This window comes from Cherax quadricarinatus, chromosome 83 (genome assembly GCF_038502225.1).
Source record: "Cherax quadricarinatus isolate ZL_2023a chromosome 83, ASM3850222v1, whole genome shotgun sequence".
Lineage (NCBI taxonomy): Eukaryota > Metazoa > Arthropoda > Malacostraca > Decapoda > Parastacidae > Cherax > Cherax quadricarinatus.
In genome coordinates, this window is record NC_091374.1 from 17,421,501 (window position 1) to 17,435,162 (window position 13,662).

At 41.1% G+C, this 13,662-nt stretch overlaps 1 protein-coding gene across 1 annotated transcript in view; it reads left to right on the forward strand.

Moving 5' to 3' along the window:
• LOC128702233 (laminin subunit alpha-like) overlaps window positions 1-13,662 on the forward strand; it is a 206,955-nt gene that overhangs the window by 72,615 nt on the left and 120,678 nt on the right. Inside the window, exons 14-16 of the mRNA XM_070102903.1 lie at window positions 952-1,119; window positions 4,758-4,920; window positions 6,992-7,146. Of these exons, the coding sequence (XP_069959004.1) occupies window positions 952-1,119; window positions 4,758-4,920; window positions 6,992-7,146 (486 nt within the window). The remainder of the gene's footprint in view (window positions 1-951; window positions 1,120-4,757; window positions 4,921-6,991; window positions 7,147-13,662) is intronic.

The following is a 13,662-nucleotide window of genomic DNA, read 5'->3' on the forward strand; positions in this document are numbered from 1 at the left end:
CTATGACCGCGGGTTCAATCCCGGCCGGGGGTATGGACTATCAAAGATGGTTGACACAAGCCCAGTACCATTATAGTACTCTTCTCACTTAGCGACGAATTCGTTTACAGACTACGTCTGTAAACGAATTCGAAGGTTTTGTCTATATTGAGAGTGCGTTTGTTGGTCGTCATCCAGTTTGATATTTCACGTAGCTCGATGTTTACAGTGTTACTAAGTATAGCCGGGTTTGGGTGGGAGAAGACATAAGTGGTGTCATCTGCGAATAGAACTGTTTTAAGGAGTTGCGATGCGTTTGGGAGGTCATTGTTGTAAATAAGAAAGAGTAGAGGACCTAGGACACTTCCCTGTCGCACTCCAACAACTACAGGCTGAGTATTGGAAGTCACACCATTTGTGTGCACATACTGGTGTCTTCCACTAAGATAAGATTTTAGGTAGTTGAGCTAGTGTCTTCTGACCCAGTAATGCTTTAGTTTTAGTTGCAAGATATTGTGGTTGACTGTATGAAATGCTTTCTGTAGGTCTATGGAGAGCCCCAGAGGATATTCATCTCTGTTAATTGCTGTATATAGTAATTCGAGCATCTGAATAATTGCATCATTCATGCTTTTTTTTTTTTTTTGCCTAAACCCAAACTGGCAGGGGTTCAATATGTTATGGGATAGGAGGTAGGAGTAGATTTATTTATGTATTATATTTTTGAAGATTTTTGAGAGCAAAGGCAAGTTAGATATTGGTCTGTTATTTAGTTATGTAGGATTGCCTCCTTTGTGGATCAGGGTGACCCTTGCTGTCTTAAGTATGGATGAGAATTTAGAAAATTCAACAGATTTGTTAAATAGTGTTGCAATAATGGGGGACAGCACATGATTAGCTTTTTTGTCTTTGCTTTGAATTTTTACCAATAAAACTTCAACATTATGTATATGTTTTGTATTTTAATAACAGACTGCAGCATACAGTTATTTCCTGCATCAAAGACTGGGTGTGATCAACTCCACAGTATTTGAACTTAGGCCTCAAGTTAATCTGATGGACTTGACCGAGGCTGAAACGTCAACTCTTCAGGACCCCTTAAGCGTTATAGTGAGAGAAGCACAAGCACTTTCTGCACATGTGAGTACCTACCACAGAAACAATAATATACATGTATTTTAAAGTGAAAAAATTAATCCCAAATGGACAGAAATTAAAACACAAAATGGAAAGAATCTGTAAATTTTGCTTTCTTGTCAAAGATCCTCTTTATACAGTTATATATTTTCTGTCCATGTGGAATTTAGCTTTTCAGTAATAGTTGTTTGAGTCATACATCAAAATATATATTGAAACTAAAATAAAACAATCGATTAGTAATCTTAGGACAGATACACTATTAGTCATTCAGTTGTAGTTCAGATGGCCCTCTGAATTGCAACATCTTCACCCTTCTATTGGAGGGATTAATTCCTGTTCTCTGGTCTCTGGTTTTATCAATTGTAGTTTTGAATCCATGTATATTGTGTGCTTCCACTTCACCTAGCTCATAATAAATTTATACTACTCCAACACTGAAAAATTACTTTCTCATATCCTTGTGGTTTGTGTGTGTTTTCAGCCTCCATTGGTGCCTCATGTAATCCTCCTCATGTCATATAGTCTGTTCTTGTCTACCCTGTAAAAACCCCAGAGTGTTCTGTTCATTAACTAAACATGGTTCATGTATTGGTGTTATCTGCCTTTCCACTTTGTATACTCTCTGACTATGGGTATATGAGAAGAATATATAGTAGGGTGTAAGGTGATGATGGTGTCAAACAAGTTAGGTAAGGAAAAATTGGATATCAGATTGGAGTGAGGCAGTTTGGAGGAAATGAATGTGTTCACACATTTAGGAGAAGACTTGTCAGCAGATGGGTACATAAAAGATGAGGTAACCCATAGAATTGATAAAGGGAAAAAGGTGGGTGGTGCATTGAGGTATCTGTGGAGACAAAGAACATTACCCATGGAAGCAAAGAAAGGAATATATGAGAGTATAGTGGTACCAACACTCCTATATGGGTGTGAGGCATGAGTTGTAAATGTTGCAGCGAGAAGGAGGCTGGAGGCAGTGGAGATGTCGTGTCTAAGGGCAATGTGTGGTTTTACCTGGACAGGATTTCAGGGGTCAATGCCCCTGCGGCCCGGTCTGAGACCAGGTCTCATGGTGGATCAGGGCCTGATCAGCCAGGCTGGTGTAAATATTATGCAGAAAATTCATAGTTTGGAGATTAGGAGGAGGTGTGGAGTTAATAAAAGTATTATCCAGAGAGCTGAGGAGGGGTTGAGGTGGCTTGGTCATTTAGAGAGGATGGAGCAAAATAGGATGACTTGGAGGGTGTATAAATCTGTAGTGGAGGGAAGGAAGGGTAGGAGTCATCCTAGGAAAGGATGGAGGGAAGGGGTAAAGGAGGTTTTTGTGTGCAAGGGGGTTGGACATACAGCAGGCTTCTATGAGCATATTTGATAGGAGTGAATGGAGACAAACAGTTTTTGGGACCTGATGAGTTGTTGGAGTGTGAGTAACATTTATGAAGGGATTCAGGGAAACTGGTTAGCTGGACTTGTGTCCTGGAGGTGAGAATTACAGTGCCTGCACTCTAAAGGAGGGGGTTGGAATATTTTGCTGTTTAGAGTGGCATGGGGGTCGTCCCACAGTTACTAAAAACAACAAACATAGCCCCACTCCACAAAGGAGACAGTAAAGCATTAGCAAAGAACTACAGACCGATAGCACTAACATCCCATGTCATAAAAATCTTTGAAAGGGTCCTAAGAAGCAAGATCGCCACCCATCTAGAAACCCATCAATTACACAACCCAGGGCAACTTGGGTTTAGAACAGGTCGCTCCTGTCTGTCTCAACTATTGGATCACTACGACAAGGTCCTAGATGCACTAGAAGACAAAAAGAATGCAGATGTAATATACACAGACTTTGCAAAAGCCTTCGACAAGTGTGACCATGGCGTAATAGCGCACAAAATGCGTGCTAAAGGAATAACAGGAAAAGTTGATCAATGGATCTATAATTTCCTCACAAACAGAACACAAAGAGTAGTAGTCAACAGAGTAAAGTCCGAGGCAGCTACGGTGAAAAGCTCTGTTCCACAAGGCACAGTACTCGCTCCCATCTTGTTCCTCATCCTTATATCTGACACAGACAAGGATGTCAGCCACAGCACCATGTCTTCCTTTGCAGATGACACCCGAATCTGCATGACAGTGTCTTCCATTGCAGACACTGCAAGGCTCCAGGTGGACATCAACCAAATCTTTCAGTGGGCTGCAGAAAACAATATGAAGTTCAACGATGAGAAATTTCAATTACTCAGATATGGTAAACACGAGGAAATTAAATCTTCATCAGAGTACAAAACAAATTCTGGCCACAAAATAGAGCGAAACACCAACGTCAAAGACCTGGGAGTGATCATGTCAGAGGATCTCACCTTCAAGGACCATAACATTTTATCAATCGCAGCTGCTAGAAAAATGACAGGATGGATAATGAGAACCTTCAAAACTAGGGATGCCAAACCCATGATGACACTCTTCAGGTCACTTGTTCTATCTAGGCTGGAATATTGCTGCACACTAACAGTACCTTTCAAGGCAGGTGAAATTGCTCAACTAGAAAATGTACAGAGAACCTTCACGGCGCGCATAACGGAGATAAAACACCTCAATTACTGGGAGCGCTTGAGGTTCCTGAACCTGTATTCCCTGGATCGCAGGCGGGAGAGATACATGATTATATACACCTGGAAAATCCTAGAGGGACTAGTACCGAACTTGCACACGAAAATCACTCACTACAAAAGCAAAAGACTTGGCAGACGATGCAACATCCCCCCAATGAAAAGCAGGGGTGTCACTAGCACGTTAAGAAACCATACAATAAGTGTCAGGGGCCCGAGACTGTTCAACTGCCTCCCAGCATACATAAGGGGGATTACCAACAGACCCCTGGCAGTCTTCAAGCTGGCACTGGACAAGCACCTAAAGTAGGTACCTGACCAGCCGGGCTGTGGCTCATACGTTGGTTTGCATGCAGCCAGCAGAAACAGCCTGGTTGATCAGGCTCTGATCCACCAGGAGGCCTGGTCACAGACCGGGCCACGGGGGCGTTGACCCCCGGAACTCTCTCCAGGTAAACTCCAGGTAAACATCTAAACTGTCGTATCTGTGTAACTCTGGCAAGACAACGATGGTGTAAATGGTGAAAGTGTTTTTTTTAAATCTGGGGTAACCCTGCCTCAGTTGGAGACAGCTGGCGTGTTTCAAAAAGAAAAACATAGATGGACTGGAGGGCAGGAGGGGATAAAGGAGGTTTTGTGTGTGAGGGGCGTTTACATCCAACAGGCATGTGTGAGCATGTCAGATAGGACTGATTGGAGGCAAGTGGTTATTTATGACTTGATGTGCTGTTGGAGCGTGAGCAAGGTAACATTTATGAGAGGATTCAGGGTAAACCAGTTAGCTTGACTTGAGTCCTGGAGGTGGGAAATACCATGCCTATACTCTGAAGGAGGGGTGGGGATATTTCAGTTTGGAGGGGCAGCTGAGCTGTGATTTCAGCACATTTCTTGCAGGACAGTGATAGTGAGTGATGGTGAAAGTGTTTCTTCTTTTTCCAGTCACTCTTCCTTGGTGGGAGATGGCTGGTGTACCCCCAAAACAGATACACTAGGTAGAAAAGTTCTTATTCATTTAACTGTTTTCTGTTTCAGAGTGGAATTGTGTTTGATAGAGCTGGAAGTGCTGCTGAAGATAGTTTTAATGTTCATGTAGAAGCATTAAAGGTTCAAGAAGATGTGGATGCAGCCTTCAATTTAGCACGCAGAATTATTGCTGAAATAAATAAGCTTGTAATTGGTCTGGAGACTGGCACAGGTGATCATCCTGTTTTTCTGTGTTTTGTGAATGGATAATTTTGTGTAGGTTATTATTGTAGAGTATTTGTTTTAAGTGGCAGTTAATGCATCTGCCTCAGCAGTGAGGTAGATGCAGTGCACTACATACGTAAGAATATTTACATGAAATTTGCCAAATAATATTTGCCAAGCATCTTAATGACCATTACTCCAGAAAAGGAGTAGATTGATATGGTGAAATTTTTTTTTATAGAGGCTTGATAATTATTCTGGTGACATGTACCTTAATGTTCGTTAACATGCAAAGGATATTTACATTTAAGTTTCTTTCTTTTTAAATACATGTAAGGCCTGTATGACTTAATATTGTATATAACTGCCTGGCTCTTCCTACTGTTCTTCAACAAGGACAGTTATTATATCTACTTTGATACTGTCAGGGACTGTTATGAAGCATTTGTTACATCTAAACTGTCATATCTGCCAACCTCTGGCAAGACAGTGATAGTGTAAATGATGGTGAAAGTGTTTTTTTTTTTCAGGTCACCCTGCCTAGGTGGGAGACAGCCAGTGTGTTAAATGAATAACCCAAGCATTTCTGCTAAAAATGATTATATATACAGTATGTTAGAGTCTCACAAAGAGTGATGGTTACCAGTACATTCTTGAAAATTGCCCTATATTAGAAAAACTCACTATTGTATACAAATTTAATAGTCAAAAAAGTAGGTTACACTCAAGACATGTTGCAAGTTAACCTCTCTCCCCCACTTTTTTAAACTACTGGTCTCTCACCACAGACACAAAAATTATGGGTAATAGATGGTCACCAACCTAAGTAGGGTGTTTGCTAGTGGCTACACATCACTAGTTATGGCTTTATACAGCTTCAGCCATTGTTGCCTTTAAAAATATTATAGCTTTGATATTTTATTCAGTAGTCAAATTTTGTTATGACTTGCAATATCATATGTAGACTTCTTGTATGCCATTGTGTATGTACAATAACAAGTAATGCCCAGAAAAGTGAGTTTATGTAAAAAAAAAAAATTTATTAGAGTTCTATAGTATAAGTGCTTATTCTTGGTGTCATCCGACTGTAGGATACATCAGTTACTCGTACAATCTTGCACTCATCTGCTGCATAGTGTTATATTGCCGTCTGAAGGATAAACCTTATTTATCCTCACCCTTCAAGGGATAGAAATTCTCTGAATGATAAATACATAGATGATAGCTTATTTAATGTCTAAATGTATTTTAAACAGAGACTTGTGTAAGCTACATACTTTCTGGTCACTTGACTTAGTCAGATACAAATACAAATAATTTCTTTCTTTTCTGCAGTATATGGGTGATGTAGCTTACATGTAATAAAATATTGTTGGCCACAAAAGAAAACCACTAGAATGCCATGCATTTCGGGCAGACTAATCCTAATACTTAGACTACCTAAGAACTAGACATGGAGTTTTTAAATGTCACTTAGTCATGCATACTCTCTTGTTAAGTTAGCAGAAGGCCTTGGTCAAATGACCAAAAGCTTCAGCTGTAGACCATCATATGACTAAGGCCCGCATCATGAAACACTTTTCCTGTTATCTGGCAAACCTTACTTAACCTCTTGTTAAGTTGACTGGACACAGGGTAAATATGATAATAGTCTTATCTATCAAGGCACAGGGATTCTCTGAATAATAAAGGAGTATGGGCACACCACCTACCCTTGACAGCTGTGCCAACATGTGTGGTTCATCAGTCTTCAGTTGATTACCAGTAAATATCAGAAAAAATATTGCTGAAATAAAGGCAGAATTTTTCAAGAGAAAACTTGAGCACTGCAAGTGTCTCATCATCCAGGTTGTGATGGCTATATAGGCCTGCTGGCTGCTAGCACCAGCAACTTGATTGATCAGGTGCTCACCAGGAAAGTGCGGCCTTAGATCAAGATGTGAGCACAGAATTTGAAAGCATTCACAAGTATGGGACATTTTCTAAATTATTTTTTTTTGAAAAGTTTTGTATATTACATCAGTGGACATTGAAATACTTTAGATAAAAAGTAATGTTATATGTGAATGTGTTCCCAGGGGCCCAGTTGGAGCAAGCTATCCGCGAGGCAGAAATTCTCGTAGAAGAAATGGAAAAACGTAATTTTGAGGTTTATCAGGATAAGGTGGAAGTTGAGCTGGAGAAAGCAAAGGAAATGCTTGAGAACATTGCCACCTTCAATTATCCTGTTAAGGTAGGATTTGTATGCATTTTTATTTATATATGCTTATCTTGCACATGTGCATACGTGCATGTGTGTGTGTGTATACTCGCCTAATTGTGGTTGCAGGGGTGTGTGTGTGTATGCATGTGTGTATGTGTGTGTGTGTATGCGTGCATGTGTGTGTGTATTTGTGTGCACACGTGTGTGTGTACTCGCCTATTTGTAATCATCTATTTGTGGTTGCAGGGGTCAAGTCATAGCTCCTGGCCTTGCCTCTTCACTGATTGCTACTAGGTCCTCTCTCTCCCTGCTCCATGAGCTTTATCAAACCTTGCATTAAAACGATGTATGGTTTCTGCCTCCACTACGTCACTTTCTAGGCTATTCCACTGCCTGACAGCTCTATGACTGAAGAAATACTTCCTAACATCCCTTTGACTCACCTGAGTCTTCAGCTTCCAATTGTGACCCCTTGTTTCTGTGTCCCATCTCTGGAACATCCTGTCTTTGTCCACCTTGTCTATTCCATGGGGAAGTGGAATAAGAATCTTTCCTCCGTAAGCCATGCGTGTTGTAAAAGTCAACTAAAATGCCGGGAACAATGGGCTAGTAACCCCTTTTCCTGTAAAGATTACTAAAAAGAATAAGAAGAAGAAAATTGTCAAAGTGGGATGTCTGAATGTGTGTGGATGTTGTGCAAATGATAAGAAAGAGATGATTGTGGATGTTATGAAAGAGAAGAAGCTGGATGTCCTGGCTTTAAGTGAAACAAAGCTGAAGGGGGTGGGAGAGTTTCAATGGAGAGGAATAAATGGGATTAGGTCAGGGGTTTCAAATAGAGTTAGAGCTAAAGAAGGAGTAGCAATAATGTTGAAGGATAAGCTATGGCAGAAAAAGAGGGACTTTAAATGTATTAGTTCAAGGATTATGTGGAGTAAAATAAAGATTGGATGTGAAAAGTGGGTTATAATAAGTGTGTATGCACCTGGAGAAGAGAGAAGTGTAGAGGAGAGAGAGAGATTTTGGGAAATGTTGAGTGAATGCGTGGGGAGTTTTGAATCAAGTGTGAGAGTAATGGTGGTTGGGGATTTCAATGCTAAAGTGGGTAAAAATGTTATGGAGGGAGTAGTAGGTAAGTTTGGGGTGCCAGGGGTAAATGTAAATGGGGAGCCTTTAATTGAGCTATGTGTAGAAAGAGATTTGGTAATAAGTAATACATTTTTTTTTTTTTCAACAAGTTGGCCGTCTCCCACCGAGGCAGGGTGACCCAAAAAAGAAAGAAAATCCCCCAAAAGAAAATACTTTCATCATCAATCAACACCTTCACCACACTCACACATTATCACTGTTTTTGCAGAGGTGCTCAGAATACAACAGTTTAGAAGCATATACGTATAAAGATACACAACATATCCCTCCAAACTGCCAATATCCCAAAACCCCTCCTTTAAAGTGCAGGCATTGTACTTCCCATTTCCAGGACTCAAGTCCGACTATATGAAAATAACCGGTTTCCCTGAATCCCTTCACTAAATATTACCCTGCTCACACTCCAGCAGATCATCAGGTCCCAAGTATCATTCGTCTCCATTCACTCCTATCTAACACGCTCATGCACGCTTGCTGGAAGTCCAAGCCCCTCGCCCACAAAACCTCCTTTACCAACAACAAGTAAGAGGGAGGTGAAAGTGTATAAACTAAGGGAAGAGGAAGTTCGGGTGAGATATAAGCGACTATTGGCAGAAAGGTGGGCTAGTGCAAAGATGAGTAGTGGGGGGGTTGAAGAGGGTTGGAATAGTTTTAAAAATGCAGTATTAGAATGTGGGGCAGAAGTTTGTGGTTATAGGAGGGTGGGGGAAAGAGGAGTGATTGGTGGAATGATGAAGTAAAGGGTGTGATAAAAGAGAAAAAGGTAGCTTATGAGAGTTTTTTACAAAGCAGAAGTGTTATAAGAAGAGCAGAGGATATGGAGAGTAAAAGAAAGGTAAAGAGAGTGGTGAGAGCGTGCAAAAGGAGAGCAGATGATAGAGTGGGAGAGGCACTGTCAAGAAATTTTAATGAAAATAAGAAAAAATTTTGGAGTGAGTTAAACAAGTTAAGAAAGCCTAGGGAAAGTATGGATTTGTCAGTTAAAAACAGAGTAGGGGAGTTAGTAGATGGGGAGATGGAGGTATTAGGTAGATGGCGAGAATATTTTGAGGAACTTTTAAATGTTAAGGAAGAAAGAGAGGCAGTAATTTCATGCCCTGGTCAGGGAGGTATACCATCTTTTAGGAGCGAAGAAGAGCAGAATGTAAGTGTGGGGGAGGTACGTGAGGCATTACGTAGAATGAAAGGGGGTAAAGCAGCTGGAACTGATGGGATCATGACTGAAATGTTAAAAGCAGGGGGGGATATAGCGTTGGAGTGGTTGGTACTTTTGTTTAATAAATGTATGAAAGAGGGGAAGGTACCTAGGGATTGGCAGAGAGCATGTATAGTCCCTTTATATAAAGGGAAAGGGGACAAAAGAGACTGTAAAAATTATAGAGGAATAAGTTTACTGAGTATACCAGGAAAAGTGTACGGTAGGGTTATAATTGAAAGAATTAGAGGTAAGACAGAATGTAGGATTGCGGATGAGCAAGGAGGTTTCAGAGTGGGTAGGGGATGTGTAGATCAAGTGTTTACATTGAAGCATATATGTGAACAGTATTTAGATAAAGGTAGGGAAGTTTTTATTGCATTTATGGATTTAGAAAAGGCATATGATAGAGTGGATAGAGGAGCAATGTGGCAGATGTTGCAAGTATATGGAATAGGTGGTAAGTTATTAAATGCTGTAAAGAGTTTTTATGAGGATAGTGAGGCTCAGGTTATGGTGTGTAGAAGAGAGGGAGACTACTTCCCGGTAAAAGTAGGTCTTAGACAGGGATGTGTAATGTCACCATGGTTGTTTAATATATTTATAGATGGGGTTGTAAAGGAAGTAAATGCTAGGGTGTTCGGGAGAGGGGTGGGATTAAATTTTGGGGAATCAAATTCAAAATGGGAATTGACACAGTTACTTTTTGCTGATGATACTGTGCTTATGGGAGATTCTAAAGAAAAATTGCAAAGGTTAGTGGATGAGTTTGGGAATGTGTGTAAAGGTAGAAAGTTGAAAGTGAACATAGAAAAGAGTAAGGTGATGAGGGTATTAAATGATTTAGATAAAGAAAAATTGGATATCAAATTGGGGAGGAGGAGTATGGAAGAAGTGAATGTTTTCAGATACTTGGGAGTTGACGTGTCGGCGGATGGATTTATGAAGGATGAGGTTAATCATAGAATTGATGAAGGAAAAAAGGTGAGTGGTGCGTTGAGGTATATGTGGAGTCAAAAAACGTTATCTATGGAGGCAAAGAAGGGAATGTATGAAAGTATAGTAGTACCAGCACTCTTATATGGGTGTGAAGCTTGGGTGGTAAATGCAGCAGCGAGGAGACGGTTGGAGGCAGTGGAGATGTCCTGTTTAAGGGCAATGTGTGGTGTAAATATTATGCAGAAAATTCGAAGTGTGGAAATTAGGAAAAGGTGTGGAGTTAATAAAAGTATTAGTCAGAGGGCAGAAGAGGGATTGTTGAGGTGGTTTGGTCATTTAGAGAGAATGGATCAAAGTAGAATGACATGGAAAGCATATAAATCTATAGGGGAAGGAAGGCGGGGTAGGGGTCGTCCTTGAAAGGGATGGAGAGAGGGGGTAAAGGAGGTTTTGTGGGCAAGGGGCTTGGACTTCCAGCAAGCGTGTGTGAGTGTGTTAGATAGGAGTGAATGGAGACGAATGGTACTTGGGACCTGACGATCTGTTGGAGTGTGAGCAGGGTAATATTTAGTGAAGGGATTCAGGGAAACCGGTTATTTTCATATAGTCGGACTTGAGTCCTGGAAATGGGAAGTACAATGCCTGCACTTTAAAGGAGGGGTTTGGGATATTGGCAGTTTGGAGGGATATGTTGTGTATCTTTATACGTATATGCTTCTAATCTGTTGTAGTCTGAGCACCTCTGCAAAAACAGTGATAATGTGTGAGTGTGGTGAAAGTGTTGAATGATGATGAAAGTGTTTTCTTTTTGGGGATTTTCTTTCTTTTTTGGGTCACCCTGCCTCGGTGGGAGACGGCCGACTTGTTGAAAAAAAAAAAAAAAATTGATATGTTGTTATCATGTCTCCCCTGACCCTCCTGTCTTCCAGTATCGTCAAGCTATTTCCCTTAACCTTTCTTCGTAGGACAATCCCCTTAGACTAGTCTTGTTGCAAACCTTTGCACTTTCTCTAATTTCTTGACGTGCTTGACCAGATGTGGATTCCAAACTGGTGCTGCATACCCCAGTGTGGGCCTGACGTATATAGTGTACAGAGTCTTGAACGATTCCTTACTGAGGTATCGGAATGCTTTCCTTAGGTTTTTCCAGATGCCGATATGCTGCAGCAGTTATCTGATTGATGTGCGCCTCAGGATATGTGCTCAGTATTATACTCACCCCAAGATCGTTTTCCTTGAGTGAGGTTTGCAGTCTTTGGCCTCCTAGACTATACTGTGTCTGCGGTCTTCTTTGCCCTTCCCTGATCTTCATGACTTTGCATTTGGCAGGGTTAAATTCAAGGAGCCAGTTGCTGGACCAGGCTTGTAGCCTGTCCATATTTCTTTGAAGTCCTGCCTGATCCTTGACCAATTTGATTCTCCTCATTAACTTCACATCATCTGCAAACAAGGGCACTTCTGAGTCTATCCCTTCTGTTATGTCATTCACATATGCCAAAAACAGCACGTCTTAGGACTAACCCCTATGGAACCCCCACTTGTCACAGGCGCCAACTCTAACACCTCGTCACGTACCATGACTCCTTGTTTTGTGTGTCGTGTGTGTGTACTCACCTAGTTGAGGTTGCGGGGGTCGAGTCCGAGCTCCTGGCCCCGTGTGTGTATGTGTGTGGTGTGTGTGTGTGTGGTGCGTGTGTGTGTGGTATGTATGTGTGTGTGTGTGTGTGTGTGTGTGTGTGTGTGTGTGTGTGTGTGTGTGTGTGTGTGTGTTGTGTTTGTGTGTGTGTGTGTGTGTGGTGTGTGTGTGTGTGTGTGTGTGTGTGTGTGTGTGTGTGTGTGTGTGTGTGTGTGTGTGTGCGTATTGTGTGTTGTGTGTGTTGTGTGTTGTGTGTCATACTCAACTTAAGAAAATGACAAGATTTGAAGCCCTGGTAGGCTAGTGCTAGAATTAGCAAGCCAGTGTTGTAAAACATTACATTATAGAGAACTTCCTTGTACCTAGTTACCTCCAGTATTGGTATTGGTAAAGCTGTGTCTTGAACCAGGGCCTTAATCTGTTACTCTATATTGAATTCCTTCACAATTTAAGACTTTAAAACAAGGTTTCCTTGTACATTAAAAATTCGATAAAATAGCCTAATGGGGGGAGGGGCTTTACATTCTCTCTCTCTCTCTCTCTCTTCCTTACCCCCTCTTTTTTTCCCCTCTCTCCTCTCCTTATACAGGCATACTGTACCTGTACTAGATGTGGGCAGCTGAGACAGACCTTATGTGTACCAGACACTGGAGACTTACATTGACAAGAATGTAAATACTAAGTGTACAATTCTTTAACAAACTGGCTGGCTGGCTAACTGGCTGGTTGGCTAATTGGCTGGCTGGTAACTGGTTGGCTGGTTAACTGGCTGGCTGGCTAACTGACTGACTGGCTAACTGGTTAGTTGGCTGGCTAACTAGCTGGCAGGCTAATTGGCTGGCTGGCTGAGAAACTGGCTGGCTAACTACCTTCCTGTCTTGCCCTGTCTATGCTTCTTGTAAACAACTATTTTCTCTCTTACAACATAATTTCAAGTTGGACAGGAGAGTCTAGTTTCTACCGCTACAGTGAAAACGAGTAAGTCCTAGATAAAGCCTAGACTGTGCAAACCTGTATTGATAAAGCCACTGGATGGCGAAACGTCTACAATAAAGATATCCAGATGTTGCACATGTCTCTTAACTTTCATATTGTTGGTATTTTATAGCTTTCTTGCACAACTTGTCAGACACTGCAGAGTTGATCCATTTTATTGAGGATTTGACTAGGCTGGACAGCCATTTGATGTAGTGGATTTGGTCTGTTTAACCCTTTCACCATCGGTCCCGTAATATTACGGCTTGCAAGCCAGTGTCGGTCCTGTAATATTGCGCCAAAATTCTAGTGGCTTCCAGTCTTGCAGGAGAAAGCTGGTATACCTACATATGAGAGAATGGACCAGAGTGGTCATTGTGTACAGTATAAAAATAATCCTGCAGCACGCAGTGCATAATGAGAAAAAAAAAAAACTGACCGTGTTTTGGGCTTAAAACACCAACGTTGTGGTGTATTTTTGTATGGAATTTATGGTTGTATTCTGATTTTCTTGGTCTCAGTTGATAGAATGGAAGATGTATTATAGAAATTGAGATGATTTTGAATGGTTTGCAAACTAAAAGTACCTTGAAATTGAGCTCAAAGTAGCGGAAAATGTTCGATTTTTGCCAATGTTCAAGAGTAAACAAAT